The 17,011-nt window shown below is 40.0% G+C and overlaps 1 protein-coding gene across 3 annotated transcripts in view; it reads right to left on the bottom strand.

Moving 5' to 3' along the window:
* Positions 1-17,011, bottom strand: part of NBEA (neurobeachin) — a 954,039-nt gene that overhangs the window by 716,681 nt on the left and 220,347 nt on the right. For 2 of the 3 annotated variants that reach the window (XM_080658500.1, XM_080658501.1), the window contains exon 11: positions 10,321-10,429. In XM_080658500.1, coding sequence (XP_080514626.1) covers positions 10,321-10,429 — 109 coding nt within the window. Of the gene's footprint in view, positions 1-10,320; positions 10,430-13,024; positions 13,125-17,011 lie in introns of those variants that run through there. The other variant, XM_080658502.1, reaches the window with a different exon arrangement.

Raw genomic sequence — 17,011 nt, 5'->3', positions numbered from 1 at the left:
TAAGAGATTAACCAAAGGACTTGTATGCATGCATATAAGCATAACCAATGGACACAGACAGTTGGAGCGGTGAAGGCATGTGCTGTAGGGTGGGAGCATCCGGGGAGAGGTGAATGGGGGAAAAAGGAGACATATGTAATACTTTAAATAATAAAGAATTTAAATTAAAAAAAGAGTAGTGAAGATTGCTCTAAGTACATAAAGGAACTAAAATTCAAAATTAGAAACTTTTCATTGAACTAATCAAATATTTATTTGGCCCAATTTCACCTACTTAGCACCAATTTGTTTCATATGCTTTCTCTATCATGCTCCCTCAACTTGTAAAACCATTATATCTTTTACTGTAAAGTTAGAGCATTATACTTTCGTATATTTTCTTTTACTGTAAAGTTAGAGCATTATACTTTTCATTTAGCCATTTAAAAAATATACATGTTGAATATTTACAATTTTTAGGCACTCTACTCAGCACTGTGGAAAGAACAGTTAAGAAAACAAAAAGGAAAAAAAAGGCTGTCCTCATAGGTGAAAGAAGGCAGAGGTAAACAATAAATAAAATGAAAAGGTAAAATATGTAGCATGTTAAATATTTATAAATGAATGAAAAAAACACAAAGTGGATAGGAAATTAGTAGATGGGTGGTTAAAGGAAGGTATTACTCAGAAGGTAGCATTTAATTAGGGTGAAGTATGATAACACCAGCAATGATTTTATATTGTATTAGTAGGCTTGTGTGTTTGACAAAACACCAATGGTTAGTAGATAAGCAATCTATATATATAAAAGCCTAAGCAACCGTCTGACCATTCAACAGTACTACCAGTACCTATGAGGTGCAATGACCACCAGGGGGCAGACGCTCTGACCGGTAGCTACGATGCGCACTGACCACCAGGGGGCAGACGCTCAACACAGGAGCTGCCGAGCTGCAGTGACTTGGCAGCTGTGGTTCTCAGATGATGCGCCAGGAACCAGAGAGGAGGGAGACCAATTCCGGGTTGTGCCACCCAAGAACCTCCCTCTCGCAATCCGGGACCCCTTGAGGGATGTTGGAGACCCAGTTTCGGCCTGATCCCCACAGGCCATGTCGAGGGACCCCACTGGTGCACAAGTGCACAGGTCCTCTAATAATCCTATAAAATTCAAAACAAGCCTTAAAGCTTAACTTTACATGATAATGTTCTGAGAAGATAAAGTAAATGGTTCTAACAAATAGCTGAGTTATTACAAGAGACAGCGGGACAAACACAAATATTTGAGTAAAAACAAAACAGCAAGGATTGGGCTCTCATTTTAAAGGAATTTTAATGAAAAGAATATAATACTTTCAAATTCTAAAATACCATTAATGGATAGGGGAATACAATAAGTGATCAACGGATATTTAAAGCTTCAGCCAGCTTCTTCACTTATTATAATTTCACATAGCTTATCTCATATATTCCATTCTTATTCAGTAAAAATAGGTTCAAGAACATTCATATTTTGGCAAAATAAAACAAAATACATTAAAAGTTTTTCAAGAAAGAGTCTAAATGTGATGAATATCAAGGCCTTTCATCAGACTACCTTCTTTGATATCTTACAGATTCTAGATTATCTTCCTTGATAATATCTTAATACCTTTCCAGACAAGGAGATAAAAGTAAGACAGTTAACTTGTTATGAGTTGATGATAAAATAGAAATGAAATCTTTATTATCTACTAGAGGACCAGTGCACAAAATTCATGCACGTGAAAGGGGGTGGTTCCCTCAGTCTGGCCTGCACCCTCTCCAATCCGGGACCTGCTGGCAGTCGGACATCCCTCTCGCAATCCGGGACCACTGGCTCTTAACCACTCACATGCCTGCCTGCCTGATCACCCCTAAGCATCTCTGCCTGCTTGATGCCCCTAATTGCTCTCCTGCTGGCCTGATCACCAAAAACTGCTGTCCCCTGCCAGCCTGATCGCCCCTAACCATTCTCCCCTGCTGGCCTGATCGCCCCTAACTGCTGTCCCCTGCCGGCCTGATCACCCCTAACCTTTCTGCCTGCCTGCCTGATCACCCCTAACTGCCTCTGCCTCAGCCCCCACCACCGTGGCTTTGTCCAGAAGGACGTCCAGGAACCAGAGAGGAGGGAGATCCAGTCTAATTAGCATATTACCCTTTTATTAGTATAGATACTATTCACCTGGCAGCCAATTATTTAAAAATAAAACAGTATAGCCCTAGTCAGTTTGGCTCAATGGATAGAGCATGGGCCTGCAGACTGAAGGGTCTCAGGAACAATTCCCATAAAGGGCACATGCCTGGGTTGCAGACTTGATGCCCAGTAAGGGGCATGCAGTAGGCAACCAATCAATGATTCTCTCTCATCACTGATGTTTCTAGCTCTCTCTCCCTCTCCCTTCCTCTCTCTAAAATCAATAAAAACCAATATGCATTTAAAATAAATAAATAAATAAATAAATAAATAAATAAATAAATAAATAACAGTATTTACAATAACCTGAGAAAGCATATTCTTTTAAGGTAATCAAAGAAGCATGTAAGTACATTTCATTTATTCAACAAATATTAGTTGTCACTCTTTTGGGTGCTGAAGATACAGCAATAAGGTGAGGAAAAAAAGATATTGTCCCTGCTTTCATGAATCCGAAAACTACATTCTAGTGAAAGGAGCTAGAAAATAAACATTTTTAAAAAAAATATCACGCCGAAACCGGTTTGGCTCAGTGGATAGAGCGTCAGCCTGCGGACTGAGAGGTCCCAGGTTCGATTCCGGTCAAGGGCATGTACCTTGGTTGCGGGCACGTCCCCAGTGGGGGGTGTGCAGGAGGCAGCTGGTCGATGTTTCTCTCTCATCGATGTTTCTGGCTCTCTATCCCTCTCCCTTCCTCTCTGTAAAAAATCAATAAAATATATTTAAAAAAAAAATATCAGAATAGTGCTATAAAAATTGGCCGGGTAGAGAGATACTGATGGTCAGGGAAGGGTTACTATTCTATTTAGAGTGATCATGGTGTCATTCATATTTTGGCAAAATAAAATAAAATACATTAAAGAACATCAAGGCCTCTCATGTGACTGCAAAAGAGAAGACAAAAAGGAGAATGTTTAAAGATATGTTATCAGAAGTAAGAAATTTGTGAATTTACTATAAAAAGGATAGACTTGTAAGATCTGGCAAATTTTACTCTGACTGCAAATGAAAAATGGACTATGGGTAACCAATTATGAAAGATGGCAATTTGAACTAAGATAATATCAATGTACTAGAGGCACGGCACATCGAATTCTAGCATGGGTAGGGTCCCTAGGCCTGGCCTGCAATCAGGGCCAATCTTTCCCAGTTGCCAGCAGCTGGCCCCGCCCCCCTGCCGCTTACGCCAGTTGCCCTGTGTTTGGGGCGACTGGCAGGGTGATTGGGGCCCTGCTCGCTCACACCCGCCTTAGCCTGGTGCTGCCCGCATCTGCCGCCACCCACCCCCGGTTCCCCATCGGGTGATCAGAGCCTGCAGGCTGGGGGGAGGGACCAAGAGGTTGGCCAGCAGCTCCTAATTTTGAGCATCTGCCCCATGGTGGTCAGTGCACATCATAGTGACCAGTTTTTCAGCCGTCAGTCAATTTGCATATTACGCTTTTATATATAGAGAATATAGAAAGGTACAGAATAATAAATATAAAGTAGTTATTGATTCGGGATATATTTTGATACTAAGAAATACAATTTGCTGAGAGTACGAATTTACTGTGTGAAAAAGTAGAGTCAAAAAGGATTAACATTGCCCTCGCCAGTTTGGCTCAGTGGATAGAGCATCAGCCTGCAGACTGAATGGTCTCAAGTTTGATTCCAGTCAAGGGCAAATGCCCGGCTTGCAGGCTCAATGCCCAGTAGGGGGCATGCAGAAGGCAGCCAATCACTGATTCTCTCTCATCACTGATGTCTCTATCTCTCCCTCTCTCCTCTGCTCTGAAATCAATAACAATAAAAATAAAAAATATATTTAAGAAGAAAATGCTCTTAAAAAAAGGATTAACATTTTTGGCCTGAAGTACTTGTTGAATGGTGTTGTTAACTAAGAGAAGACTGAAGGATTTAAGGGTTAAAGAGGAAAATAAAAAGTAAGTTTGGATAATTTATATTTATGGAGCTTATTAGACATCCATCTGGAGCAGAATATGAGAGACTGGCAGTCAAAGGAAAGATTGTGGTTTGAGATATATATTTGAGAATATGTAGTATTGCAGGATAATAAAAGTTAAGAGAATGATAAACTTAATTAAATGTAAACATAAAAGTAAAAAGGTTTCCAGGATTGGATAACAACACAGTACAGTCTTTAGAATTTAGAAACAAGGGGAGGAACTACAAAGAGAGAATAAAAAAAGTCCAAGGAGGTAAGAAGAAACAAAGAATACTGTCACAAAATACAATTGAAGAAAGCAATTCAAGGAAAGAATTTTAAACTGAAATATTATTAAAAGGTCAAGTAAGATGTAGACTAAGAATCATAAAGTAAGAACATGAAGCCTATGGCTGACACATAGTCATTTTAAGGGAAGTAAAGAAATGAAAACTGGTTGGAATGAGAATAAATTTAAGACTGGACAGGATTCCAGGAATATAAGAATGGTTTCACATTTGAAAATCAATATAATTCACTAAACTAATAAAAAAATGTAGGAACATTATAACTATCTCAAATAATGCAGAAAAAGCACTTGATAAAATTCAATACCTGTTTTTGATAAAGAAAACACTTAGCAAACTTGAAGTAGTTTCTTAATTTGATTTAAAGAATCAACAAAATGTAATGTATAGCCTATTAATGTTACTTAGTGGAAAATTATTGAAATCTTTGCCCATGAAATCTGAAATAAGTTAGGAATGCCCACCATTACAACCTCTATTTGACACTATACTGAATGGTTTAGATAGTACAGTTAGTCAAAGGGAGGGGAGGCATAAAAACTATTAGAAAGAAAAAAATTCTCATTCTCAGATATATAATTTTTAACAGGATTTTTATTTTTTTACTTTTTTATTTTTTTTTACAGAGAGTAAGGGAGAGGGATAGAGAGTTAGAAACATCGATGAGAGAGAAACATCGAACAGCTGTCTCCTGCACACCCCTTACTGGGGATGTGCCCGCAACCAAGGTACATGCCCTTGACAGGAATCAAACCTGGGACCCTTCAGTCCACAGGCTGACGCCAAACTGGTTAGGGCTTTCACAGAATTTTAAAAAATCTATAAACTACTAGGTTTAATAGAGTATTAGCAAGATCAGTATATAAAAGATCAATATAAAGACCAACTATATTTCTATGTACCAACGACAAATTAAAAAAAAAAAAAGGAAATTTATAAAACCTCAACTATCTAGAAAAAAATCCAGCAAAAATTTTTCTACACAGAAATCAAGACACCTAAATAAACAGAACGATATAAGAAGTGTATGAATTGAAAGATTCAATATAAAAATCAACATAATATAATAAAAATCCTAGAAAAATTTTTTGTGTGTGAAAATCGAAAGGCTGATGTATATGCTCGTGCAGAGACCCAAGAATAGCCAAGGCAATTTTGAAGAAAAATAAAACTAGATGGCACACTATGAGGTATCAAGATAATGTACTGCATCAAAGATAAGAAAAAAAACACAATAGTAAGATTCTGGAAATGACCTAATGTACACATGGTCACTAGGTTACTCATTTATTTACATTCTAGAGACCCGGTGCACGAAATTCTTGCACGATCCACAGGGATCGGGCCTAAACTGGCAGTCGGACATCCCGCCGGGACCACTGGTTCCTAACCGCTTCTGCCTGTCACCCTGATCGCCCCTAACTGCTCCATGGCTGGCCTGATTGATGCCTAACTGCTCCCCTGCCAGCCCGATTGCCCCCAACTGCACTCCCCTGCCGGCCTGATTGCTCCCAACTGCCTTCCCCTGCTGGCCCCCAACAGCCCTCCCCTGCCAGCCTGATCGCCCCCAATTGCCCTCCCCTGCAGGCTTGATCTCACTCCCAACTGCCCTCCTCTGCCAGCCTGATGGCTCCCAACTACCCTCCCCTGCCAACCTGGTCACCCCCAACTGCCCGCCCCTGGTAGCCTGGTCGCCCCCAATTGCCCTCCCCTGCAGGCCTAATCTCGCCACCAACTGCACTCCTCTGCCAGCATGATGGCCCCCAACTGCCCTCCCCTACTGGCCTGGTCACCCCCAACTGCCCTCCCCTGCAAGCCTAGTTGCCCCCAACTGCTCTCCCCTGCCAGCGTGGCTGCCCCTAACTGCTCCCCCCCCCCCCCCGCTGGCCTGTTCATCCCAACTGCCCTCCCCTGCTGGCCTGATCGCACACAACTGCCCTCCCCTGCTGACCATCTTGTGGTGACCATCTTGTGGTGGCCATCTTGTGATGATGTCACGTGACACCACCTAGGCTTTTATTATATAGGATATATACCTGAAGAGAGAAAGAGAGAGAGAGAGAGAGAGAGAGAGAGAGAGAGAGCGAAAGGAATAAATGTTGCCCTTTATACTTCATACCATATATAAAATGCAACTGGAGGTTGACTATAAACCTAAATGTGAAAAGTAAAACATAATTTTGAGTCTTATGGTTCTCGCATACATAAGAATCCAAAATGGGTTAATCATAAAAGAAAATGAAAACTTGACATACATTAAAGTTAAGGACTTTTGTTCATTAAAAAATACCATTAAGAGAGTGAAAAGACAAGCCACAGAGAAAGAGATATTTGCAATACATAGTCAACAAAGGAGTCATATCCGGGATATATACAGAAGTTCCACAACTTAATAAGAAAATGATAGACAATCCAAATGAAAAAGGACAAACACTGAAGATTTTAATGAAAGAAAATAACCAAAAAAACAATAAATACATGAAAATGCTAAGTTTAATTTGTTATCAGAGAAATGCAAATGATAACACAAAGTGATCTACAGAATAGAACACTACCTTTGGAAATCATACATCTAATAAAGAATCCTATCTAATAAAAGAGTGATATGCAAATTGACCGTCACTCCAACACACAAGTTGGCTGCCCCCATGTGGTCAAAGATGGCTGCACCCATGTGGACACAAGAGGGCCACCACAAGATGGCCAGCAGGGGAGGGCAGATGGGAGGGACCAGGCCTGCAAGGGAGGGCATTTGTAGGCGATCAGGCCAGCAGGGGAGGGCAGTTGGGAGGGACCAGGCCTGCAAGGAGGGCAGTTAGGGGTGACCAGGCCGGTAGAAGAGGAAAGTTGGGGGCAACCAGGCCTGCAGGGAAGGATAGTTGGGAGGGACCTAGGCCTGCAGGGGAGAGCAGTTGGGGGGACCAGGCCTGCAGGGGAGGGCAGTTGGGGGCAATCAGGCTGGCAGGGGAGCAGTTAAGCATCGATCAGGCTGTCAGGGGAGTGGTTAGGGTGTGATCAGGCTGGCAGGCAAAAGCAGTTAGGGGCAATCAGGAAGGCAGGCAGTCGAGCAGTTGGGAGCAAGCAATCCTGGATTGTGAGAGGGCAGTCGGACATCCCTCGAGGGGTCCCAGATTAAAGAGGGTGCAGGCAGGGCTGAGGGACACACACCCCTGTGCACGAATTTCGTGCACCGGGCCTCTAGTTATTTATAGTAGCCAAAAGATAGAAACAATACAAATGTCCATTGACAGATGAATAAAGAAAATGCAATAAATACATATGATGGAATACTGTTAAGTCATAAAAAGAAATGAAGTTCTGATATAAGCTACAACAATGAATTTTGTAAAAATAAGCCATTTACAAAAGGACAACTACTATATGATTCCACTTAAAAGAAATATCCATAATACATAAGATCACAGAGACAAAAAGTAGATTACAGACAGCCTAGGAGTAGGGGTCTTGAAGGTAATATGGAAAATTGGCAAAGGAATAAATAAGCACTTCACAGAAGAGAAACGAAGAATGTCCAATAATATATATATATATATATATATACACACACACACACATATACATATATATATATATATATATATATATATATATATATATCCAATATTATTCAAAATTAAAAAATACAAATAAAAACCACAAGAAAATATTTTTACCCACTAAATTGAGTATAATATTAAGGACATTAATTCTGAGAAAGAGAAAGTACTGAATTCTGTTTATTTGATTTGAAGTGTTTTCACAATATTTCTAACTTTAAGCTAAGTTTTAGTGTAAAAAAATGCTCACTTTAGCCCTAGCATGTTTTGCTCAGTGTATAGAGTTTAGGCCTGTGGACCGAAGGGTCCCGGGTTTGATTCCAGTCAAGAGCACATACCTTGGATGCAGGCTCCTCCCTGGCCCGGGCCCTGGTCGGGACTCATGTAGGAGGCAACTAATCAATGTGTCTCTCTCACATCAATTTTTCTGTCTTTCCCTCTCTCTTCGACTCTCTCTGATTGTCAATGGAAAAATTTCCTTGTGTGAGGATTAAAAAAAAAAAAAGGTCACTTTAAAATTATGCTGATAAAATATCCTATCTAATAAAAGAGTAATATGCAAATTGACCATACCTCCGCTACACCCACCAGCTACGCCCACCAGCCAATCAGGAGCGAATATGCAAATAAACCCAACCAAGATGGCTGCAGCCACAGAGAGCAGGAGGGAGGCTTGGGTTTCCCTGGCAATGGAGGAAGCCAAACTTTCCACCTGCCCTTGCCGGCCCAGGCCTCCAATCAATGCTACAAAGTTTCAATTATAGAATATAAATAAAGCCCAACAGAAATGGCGGCAGCCATGGAGCTGAAGAGAGCAAGAGGCTACGGTTGCCTGCGGCGATGGAAGAAGCCAAGCTTCTGCAGCCCTGGCCTGCTTTGGCTTCCGCTTAAGGCTACAAAGTTTCAATTACAGAAGATACATAAATTCCAACAGAAACGGCTGCCGCTATGGAGCGAGCAGAGGCTTGGCTCCACTCCAGGCTACAAAGTTTCAATTATAGAAGATAAATAAATCCCAGATCCCAGGGTCTCTGCTTGGGTCGCCTGGGGGCGTGGCCGGCCTGCACACCACCACAGGCCCCTCGCCCAGGCTGCCCCACACCACAAGGGAACCCCCACCCTGATCTGGGACACCCTTCAGGGCAAACCAGCTGGCCCCCACCCGTGCACCTGGCCTCTAACCTATCTAATAAAAGAATAATATGCAGATTGACCATCACTCCAACACATAAGATGGCTGCCCCCATGTGGTCAAAGATCCTGCCCCCATGTGGACACAAGATGGCCACCACAAGATGGCCAGCAGGGGAGGGCAGTTGGGAGGAACCAGGCCTGCCTGGGAGGGCAGTTGTGGGTGATCAGGCCAGCAGGGGAGGGCCGTTGGGAGGGTCCAGGCCTGCAAAGGACGGCAGTTGTGGGCGATCAGGCCAGCAGGTAAGGGCAGTTGTGGGGGGACCCAGGCCTACAGGGGAGAGCAGTTGGGGGGTAGCAGGCCTGCAGGGGAGGGGAGTTAGGGGTGACCAGGCCTGCAGGGGAGGGCAGTTAGGGGTGACCAGGCATGCAGCAGAAGGCATTTAGGGGCAAACAGGCTGGCAGCGGAGCAGTTAGGCATCAATCAGGCTGGCAGGGGAGTGGTTAGGGGGTGATCAGGCTGGCAGGCAGAAGCGGTTAGGGGCAATCAGGAAGGCAGGCAGGTGAGCAGTTGGGAGCCAGCAGTCCTGGATTGTGAGAGGGATGTCCGACTGCCCGTTAAGACCCAATCCTATTGGGATCCAGCCTAAACGGGCAGTTGGACATCCCTTGAGGGGTCCCAGATTGGAGAGGGTGCAGGCTGGGCTGAGGGACACCCCCCCTAGCACAAATTTCGTGCACCAGGCCTCTAGTTAGTAAATAAATGATAAGTTTATGTAAGGGGTGGCTCCTGATAATGACTGTGTCATGTGCAGTTATGAGGCAAAGGAATTTTATATAATCTCATTTACGTAAAATGTAATTTTAGATAAATCTAGGTAATTATCAATACTCAAGATATAGGAAAACAGTTTCCATAATTAAAAAAGAATTAAGAACAAACATAACTTTGAAGAAAAGCAGATGAAATATCTTTTTTAGTTTCTATTTTCACTCAGAATTTCTTAATTATATAAATTTCTAACCTAATTTAGTTCAACGTCTACACTTACATCTAGGTGTATAATATAAAAATGCTTACGAATTAGCCTAAAATATAGCCTCTGTATAGTTAATGGAAAAGGAAACTATAGAAAAACTATAATTAGTGAGTGTCAGTTGTCCATCTTTGAAGGCTACACAATAAAATCATCATTACATATCACTTACCTTTTCAAGTAAGTAGCCAATGACTAAAAAGCCTTTTCCACCCAGCATCTGTTCTTGCATGGCTACTGAACTTTTAAGCAGTTCAACCAGGAAAGCCAAAAGAGTAGCACTGCAAAGTACAGATAATTTCATTATATAATCATCAACTGTTGATTATAAATAGTGTTCAATTTCAATATTTTTATGAAAAAAGATAACCACGTTTAAATCAAATCTGTTTTGCTGAAAATGATTATTATACCTTATGTTATGCAATAATATATTTCTTATAAACATGAGAAAATTAGACTCATCTATTTAAAATTAAATATCATAAATCAACAAATAACTGTATAGATTTTTTTTATGTTCCAAGGCAAAACATCTAAGTTTACCTATACACATATATATTCCTTGTTTCAAATAAATTGAACATAAGAAACACACCCAAAAATATGTCACTTCATCATAATAAAGACTATCATATCTTTAAAGAACGTGCTATCTTAGAGAATTTTAAATAGGTATATAAGATTGTTTTGGAAGAACACACTGATTTTTTAAATAAACCTTTCATTTAGACCTATTTTTTTAATTACTTTTTTTTTTAAATATCCAGAGAGCCCTGGCCAGCAGGGTTCAGTGGTTAGAGCGTCAGCCTGCACACTAAAGGATCACAGGTTCAACTATTGGTCATGGGAACCTACCAGACCTACCTGGGGGTTGCAGGTTTAACCCCTCCCCACACCCCCACTCCCACACCCCTGACTCCTGTCCTTAGGGCGCATGTGGGAGGCAACCAACCAATGGATGTGTCTCTCCCACACTGATGTTTATCTCTCTCTCCCCCTCACCCTCACTTCCACTCTCTCTAAAAAATAAATAAATAAATAAAAAATCAATGGAAAAAATATCCTCACTCTGAGTAAGGGTCAATAAAAAATATATATCCGGAGACACATGAAACATATTACTTATGTCCCTATGTGCCCTCAGGAAAGTTCATGAGAGCAGGGAAATTAAATGATTTATGTGATATTAAAATGAAAAGTAACAGTAACACAATGTATATACAACACATAAAAGCGCATAAAGATAGCTGCCAGACAAACATAAAACACTTAATGTGGTAACTGAATGAAGAAACAAAAGAAAAAGAAAGTATTGCAATTAATTAAGCTGTGCTAATATATTACTTCAGAAACTTACATAGAACAATTTTCAAACAGCAGCATTCATACATGACAGCATTTCGAGTTATATTTTACCATAGTTTATAGCAATGTCTATAAGCCAGACTTTACCACCTATTAAAATAATATCTATTTAATGTGCTTTACAAGGACCCTAAATTCCCTATTTATATACATAAGCATGGGTAAAGCCTCAAATTTCTAAATATATTTTAATACACAAGTACTCATTCCAAAAAGAAATTAAGAAAATCTGGTAATGAGGAAAACTTGAAAATTACTAAGGTCCCCAAATAATCTAAAGTTATTATAATCTTTGGAGTTATTTAAAAAAAATACTTTTGTAAAAAAATATCCAGAGAGCCCTGGCCGGCAGGGTTCAGTGGTTTGAGCGTCATGGGCACTTACCTGACCTACCTGGGGGTTGCTCTTCTGATTTCAATAAAAATTACAAACAACACTTTTCTCTAACAATGAGGTTATACTTGTTCAAATTAGAAAAGTATTCTCATAAAAATAATTAACAAAAATTATCATTATTGTAAAAATCAATAGTTTAACAGATTTCAGCTAGAAAAAATATATAGTACATTTGAAAATAAAGTACTTCATTACAGGAAATTAATATTCTATTACATTATTTGGCCCTGTATCTGTAAGCCACAAAAACAAGTAAACTACTATTACAAATCAATGATATTGTTTTACTCTGTCCTAAAAATCAAAGGTAGATATTTACAAGAAAAACACAACTCCCAAGGAATTCCTTGGGATTTTTTAAATGTTTCTGTAAAAAAGAACAGCTATTAAAAACAATCTAGTCCATTTTAAGTGAATTGTACCAATAGTCAAAGCCACTTCACAAATAACTGCTTAAGAAATATTATACATAGTATTTCTGCCTACATGTTTGAAAAGAATGAAGACAGCGATTGCATAAAGATCACACAATTTCCTAATCTGTTCATGGAATTTTAACCTACATCTGAGTTAGTGATTTAGAGAGGAAGATGACTAGGATTCCAAAACATCAGCACTGCCAAAAAGACCAGAAAAGCATCACTATGGTCCCTATGGTCCATAAAAAAAATGCAAAAAGTATTTCTTATGACATATCTTCCTCCTATGCAGACCCATTTAAAATTACAAGGATGCCATGGATTTTCTTATTCTTTTATGTCAGAAAGACAACTCTTTCGCAAACATCTAATGAATTAACTCAGACTTCTAAACACACTAGGAGTTTAATTACAAAACCAGAAATATTAATTTGATTTTTCCAAAATCTTAACACATGATATACTATCCATATAATATTAATTTCACTTCAATTTTAACTATGACAAAAATTAAAAAGTCAAATTCATTCACTAACAAAGGTATTATTCATTTATACCTAAGACCCAATGCAATAGCAATACCATATCTTTTTTAAATCTTTAAAATAGATATATTTGACATGGTAGATGTAATAGTAAATAGATGGCCATCTTCGAAGAGGTACATTTTCAAACATAATTTAACAAACTTACCAGTAACTAAAATGCATCGGATTGCTGCAGGGCTCACAATAAACTTGCAAAATTCTGTGTATTGCCATACAAAATTTCTCTCCATTCTTGCCTATTTCCAACTCCCCTAGATACAAAGGCAAATATAAAGGATACTTCAGCCCATTCCTATATCTCCTACATGCCACTTCCTGTCTAGACACATCAGTTCAACTGTAGAGGATCTAAATATATAGGATAAATCAAAAGTAAGTATCTGTGTCAGCCAAAACGAGATAATTCTCTTGAAAAGTGTATCAATTGCTAGAAAGAGATGTTCACAGACTTTTTTACTTAATAGATAAAAAGTACTCTGATTTTTATCTCATAAGGTAAAACTGCTAAACTTTTCAATAGACATTGTAACACATATTCTGTACATAGCAATTCCACTTCAGAAACAGTTAATGGGTTTTTAATTCTGTCTCCTTTTAAGGAAAATGACACTAAGATTCTTTAGGGTTATTTCTTAAAAATAATAACAATCTTCCAATTTTTAATAAGCTTCAAGTAAACTAGGAAATAATATTTCTTTCAAGTGTCATACTTATAAAGGTCTAGACCTTAGGAAAATTGAAGAAAATAGTATAATACATTTAACAACTTGCTATATTTATTAAAATCTCCAGAGCTTTCTGGCCCATATTATCTTAAAACACACACACACACACATCAGCCTTGGCCCATAAATATGGAAGAATTTTAATAACTATGTAAAAATGTAACTAAATTATGTTTCTAATAAAAATATGACTATATTTAGGTTCCATTAAAATTTATATAACTATAGATTTTACTTGATTTTAATATTATTTTATCCATTCTAATTTGCCCTTTATTTATTTCTTAAAGTAACTAATGTGGATAACTCATGTGATGTGATCACAGAAGTTTTATTATTTGAGGTACTTCATTATTTAAAGATAAAATATATCATATAGATAGACCTACTTTATTACTGAAATGATTAATATTAAACATATAACCTAAGTTCATTTCAAAAGCAGTTCTTAGAATATAGAAATTCACTTTCCAATTTGCTTTGTACAAACAAGTACCTCAGTTTGATGAGTTGTTTAAATATTTTAAGAATGGAATTAATAGTGTTAAAATAAAATATTCTATATTCACTCAGAGAGTCAACACATCCCTTTATAAAAATGTTTTTAATCTTTAAAAAACAATCACTACAAGCAAAGTAACTGTCAGAATAAATTCAGAAGTAGATCAAGTCCTAATAAGATTTAAGGTGCCAGTAAGGGGAGGGAGAGTCTTTTGGCTTTTTCATAAAGTTTCATGTCTTTACTTTAGTATTGAAATAGATTGAAATCTTGCAGAAGATAATTAAACTTATATAAAATAGCTAATACTATAGTTTTTTAAAAATATATTTTACAGATTTTTTACAGAGAGAAAGAGAGAGGGATAGAGAGTTAGAAACATCGATGAGAGAGAAACATAGATCAGCTGCCTCCTGCACACCCCCTACTGGGGATGTGCCTGCAACCAAGGTACATGCCCTTGACCAGAATCGAACCTGGGACTCCTCCTTCCACAGGCCAACACTCTATCCACTGAGACAAACCAGTTAGGGCTTATGCTAGAGTTTTAATACTAGCTTTTTTCCACTACAAAACTCTTTGGAGATTAGAGTGATCATAGCAAGAATAAAACTGTAAAAGAAATCAACTCAAGATAATTTCACACTCAACACAATTTTCAGCAACATACACAAAAATTCTCACAGTAAGTTAGAGGAGTTAAATTTTTTCACAATTCAAAATTAGAAATGACCAAACCAAAAGTTTCCAACTCCAGGTACATTTAGCTGTCACATTCAGACAATATATTCCTGAAGATGCTATCTCAAAAGACCATTGCCTACCTGACTACATATGCAATGAATCTTGGTACACAACTGTTACATTCATCAAATAAGACATCAAGTGGAGATATATGCTAAATTAAGTAAAATACATTTATCTGCAAGTCAAAAAAGGAAAAGAGTGAAATACAGCACAATAAAATGTAAGGAAGGATGGAATACACTGGGTAGCACAGGAAATCACTGAGCCTGCACTTTGCCATGAAATCTTGCTTCTGTAATCTCTCTCTTTTCTTTCAACCTGATATGAGACAGGCCACCATATTAATTCAATTGCAACTACTATCATGGATATTTAAGAGCTGTCTTAAAAGGCTCTATTAAAAGTTTGTCAAGCTGTAACACATTTTTACCTTTCTTTGGTAACAAACTTTGATTTTATATTGCACTAGAGGTCCGGTGCATGAAATTCGTGCTGGGGGGAGGGGGAGGGCTGTCCCTCAGCCCAGACTGTACACTCTCCAATTTGGGACCCCTCGAGGGATGTCCAACTGCCCGTTTAAGCCGATCCCTGGGATCAGGCCTAAACGGGCAGTCGGACATCCCTCTCACAATCCAGGACTGCTGGCTACCAACTGCTCACCTGTCTGACTTCCTGATTGCCCCTAACCGCTTCTTCCTGCCAGCCTGATCACCCCCTAACCACTCCCCTGCCAGCCTGATTGATGCCTAACTGCTCCCGACAGCCCAATTGCCCCGAACTGCCCTCCCATGCCGGCCTGGTCACCCCTAACTGCCCTCCCCTGCCAGCCTGGTCACTCTTAACTGCCCTCCCCTGCTGGCCTGTTACCCCCCAACTGCCCTCCCTTGCAGGCCTGGTCCCCCCCAACTGTTCTCCCCTGCAGGTCAGGGTCCCGCCCAACTGCCCTTCCCTGCAGGCTCAGTCGCCCCCAACTTCCCTCCCCTGCAAGCCTGGTCACCCCCAACTGCCCTCTCCTGCAGGCCTGGTCCCCCCCAACTGCCCTCGCCTGCAGGCCTGGTGCCCCCCAACTGCTCTCCCCTGCAGGCCTGGGTCCCCAACTGCCTTTCCCTGCAGGCCCGGTCCCCCACAACTGCCCTTCCCTGCAGGCCTGGTCACCCCCAACTTCCCTCCTCTGCCAGTCTGGTCACCCCTAAGTGCCCTTCCCTGAAGGCTTGATTGCCCCCAACTGCCCTCCCTTGCAGGCCTGGTCCCTCCCACTGCCCTCCCTGCAGGCCTGGTCCCCCACAACTGCCCTCCCCTGCAGGCCTGGTCACCATCAGCTTCCCTCTCCTGCAGGCCTGGTGCCCCCCTCAACCGCTCTCCCCTGCAGTCCTGAGTCCCCCACCCCGCAATGGCCCTTCCCTGGAGGCCCAGTTGCCCCAAACTTCCCTCCTCTACCAGCCTGGTCACCCCTAACTGCCCTTCCCTGAAGGCTTGATCGCCCCCAACTGCCCTCCCTTACAGACCTGATCTCTCCCAACTGACCTCCCCTGCTGGCCTGATCGCCCACAACTGCCCTCCCTTGCAGGCCATCTTGTGGCAGCCATCTTGTGTTCACATGGGGGCAGGATCTTTGACCACATAGGGGCAGCCATCTTGTGTGTTGGAGTGATGGTCAATTTGCATATTACTCTTTTATTAGATAGGATTAGCCTATTTTATTTCTGATAAAACATATTCATAGCCAAAAAACATAGAAGTTTATTAAAGTGTGATTGAAAGGTATAACAATTTGGCTTATCAAAGAAACAATTTAAAAATTTGATCATGTAAACAAATTATTTATAAACCCATTATGACATGATGTATTATTACATAGTATCTACCAGTATTTACATAGTTTGAGAACAAGAGTCTTTTGATCAGCTCCATTCATAATGTCTACAAAATGGCTGATAGATATTAACTGAAAAGGCTCCAATGTAAAACAAAACAAAACAAAAAAACTCTCAAAGCCTAACAGTTTGCAATTTTACCTCAAATGACAAACAGCCACTTCAATACTCTACTAGTAAATGCCCTAGTCTCTTTATGAAAACTTCCCTGGACATGTAACAAATAGCAGCACCACTATAGTAATACATGAATACTTTAGAAATTTGATGCTTTAACTTCCTACACT

This window comes from Plecotus auritus, assembly GCF_963455305.1.
Source record: "Plecotus auritus genome assembly, chromosome: 3".
In the NCBI taxonomy this organism is placed as follows: Eukaryota; Metazoa; Chordata; class Mammalia; order Chiroptera; family Vespertilionidae; genus Plecotus; species Plecotus auritus.
Note: the sequence above shows the minus strand (reverse complement) of the source record. Positions and strands in the feature narration are given on the sequence as shown.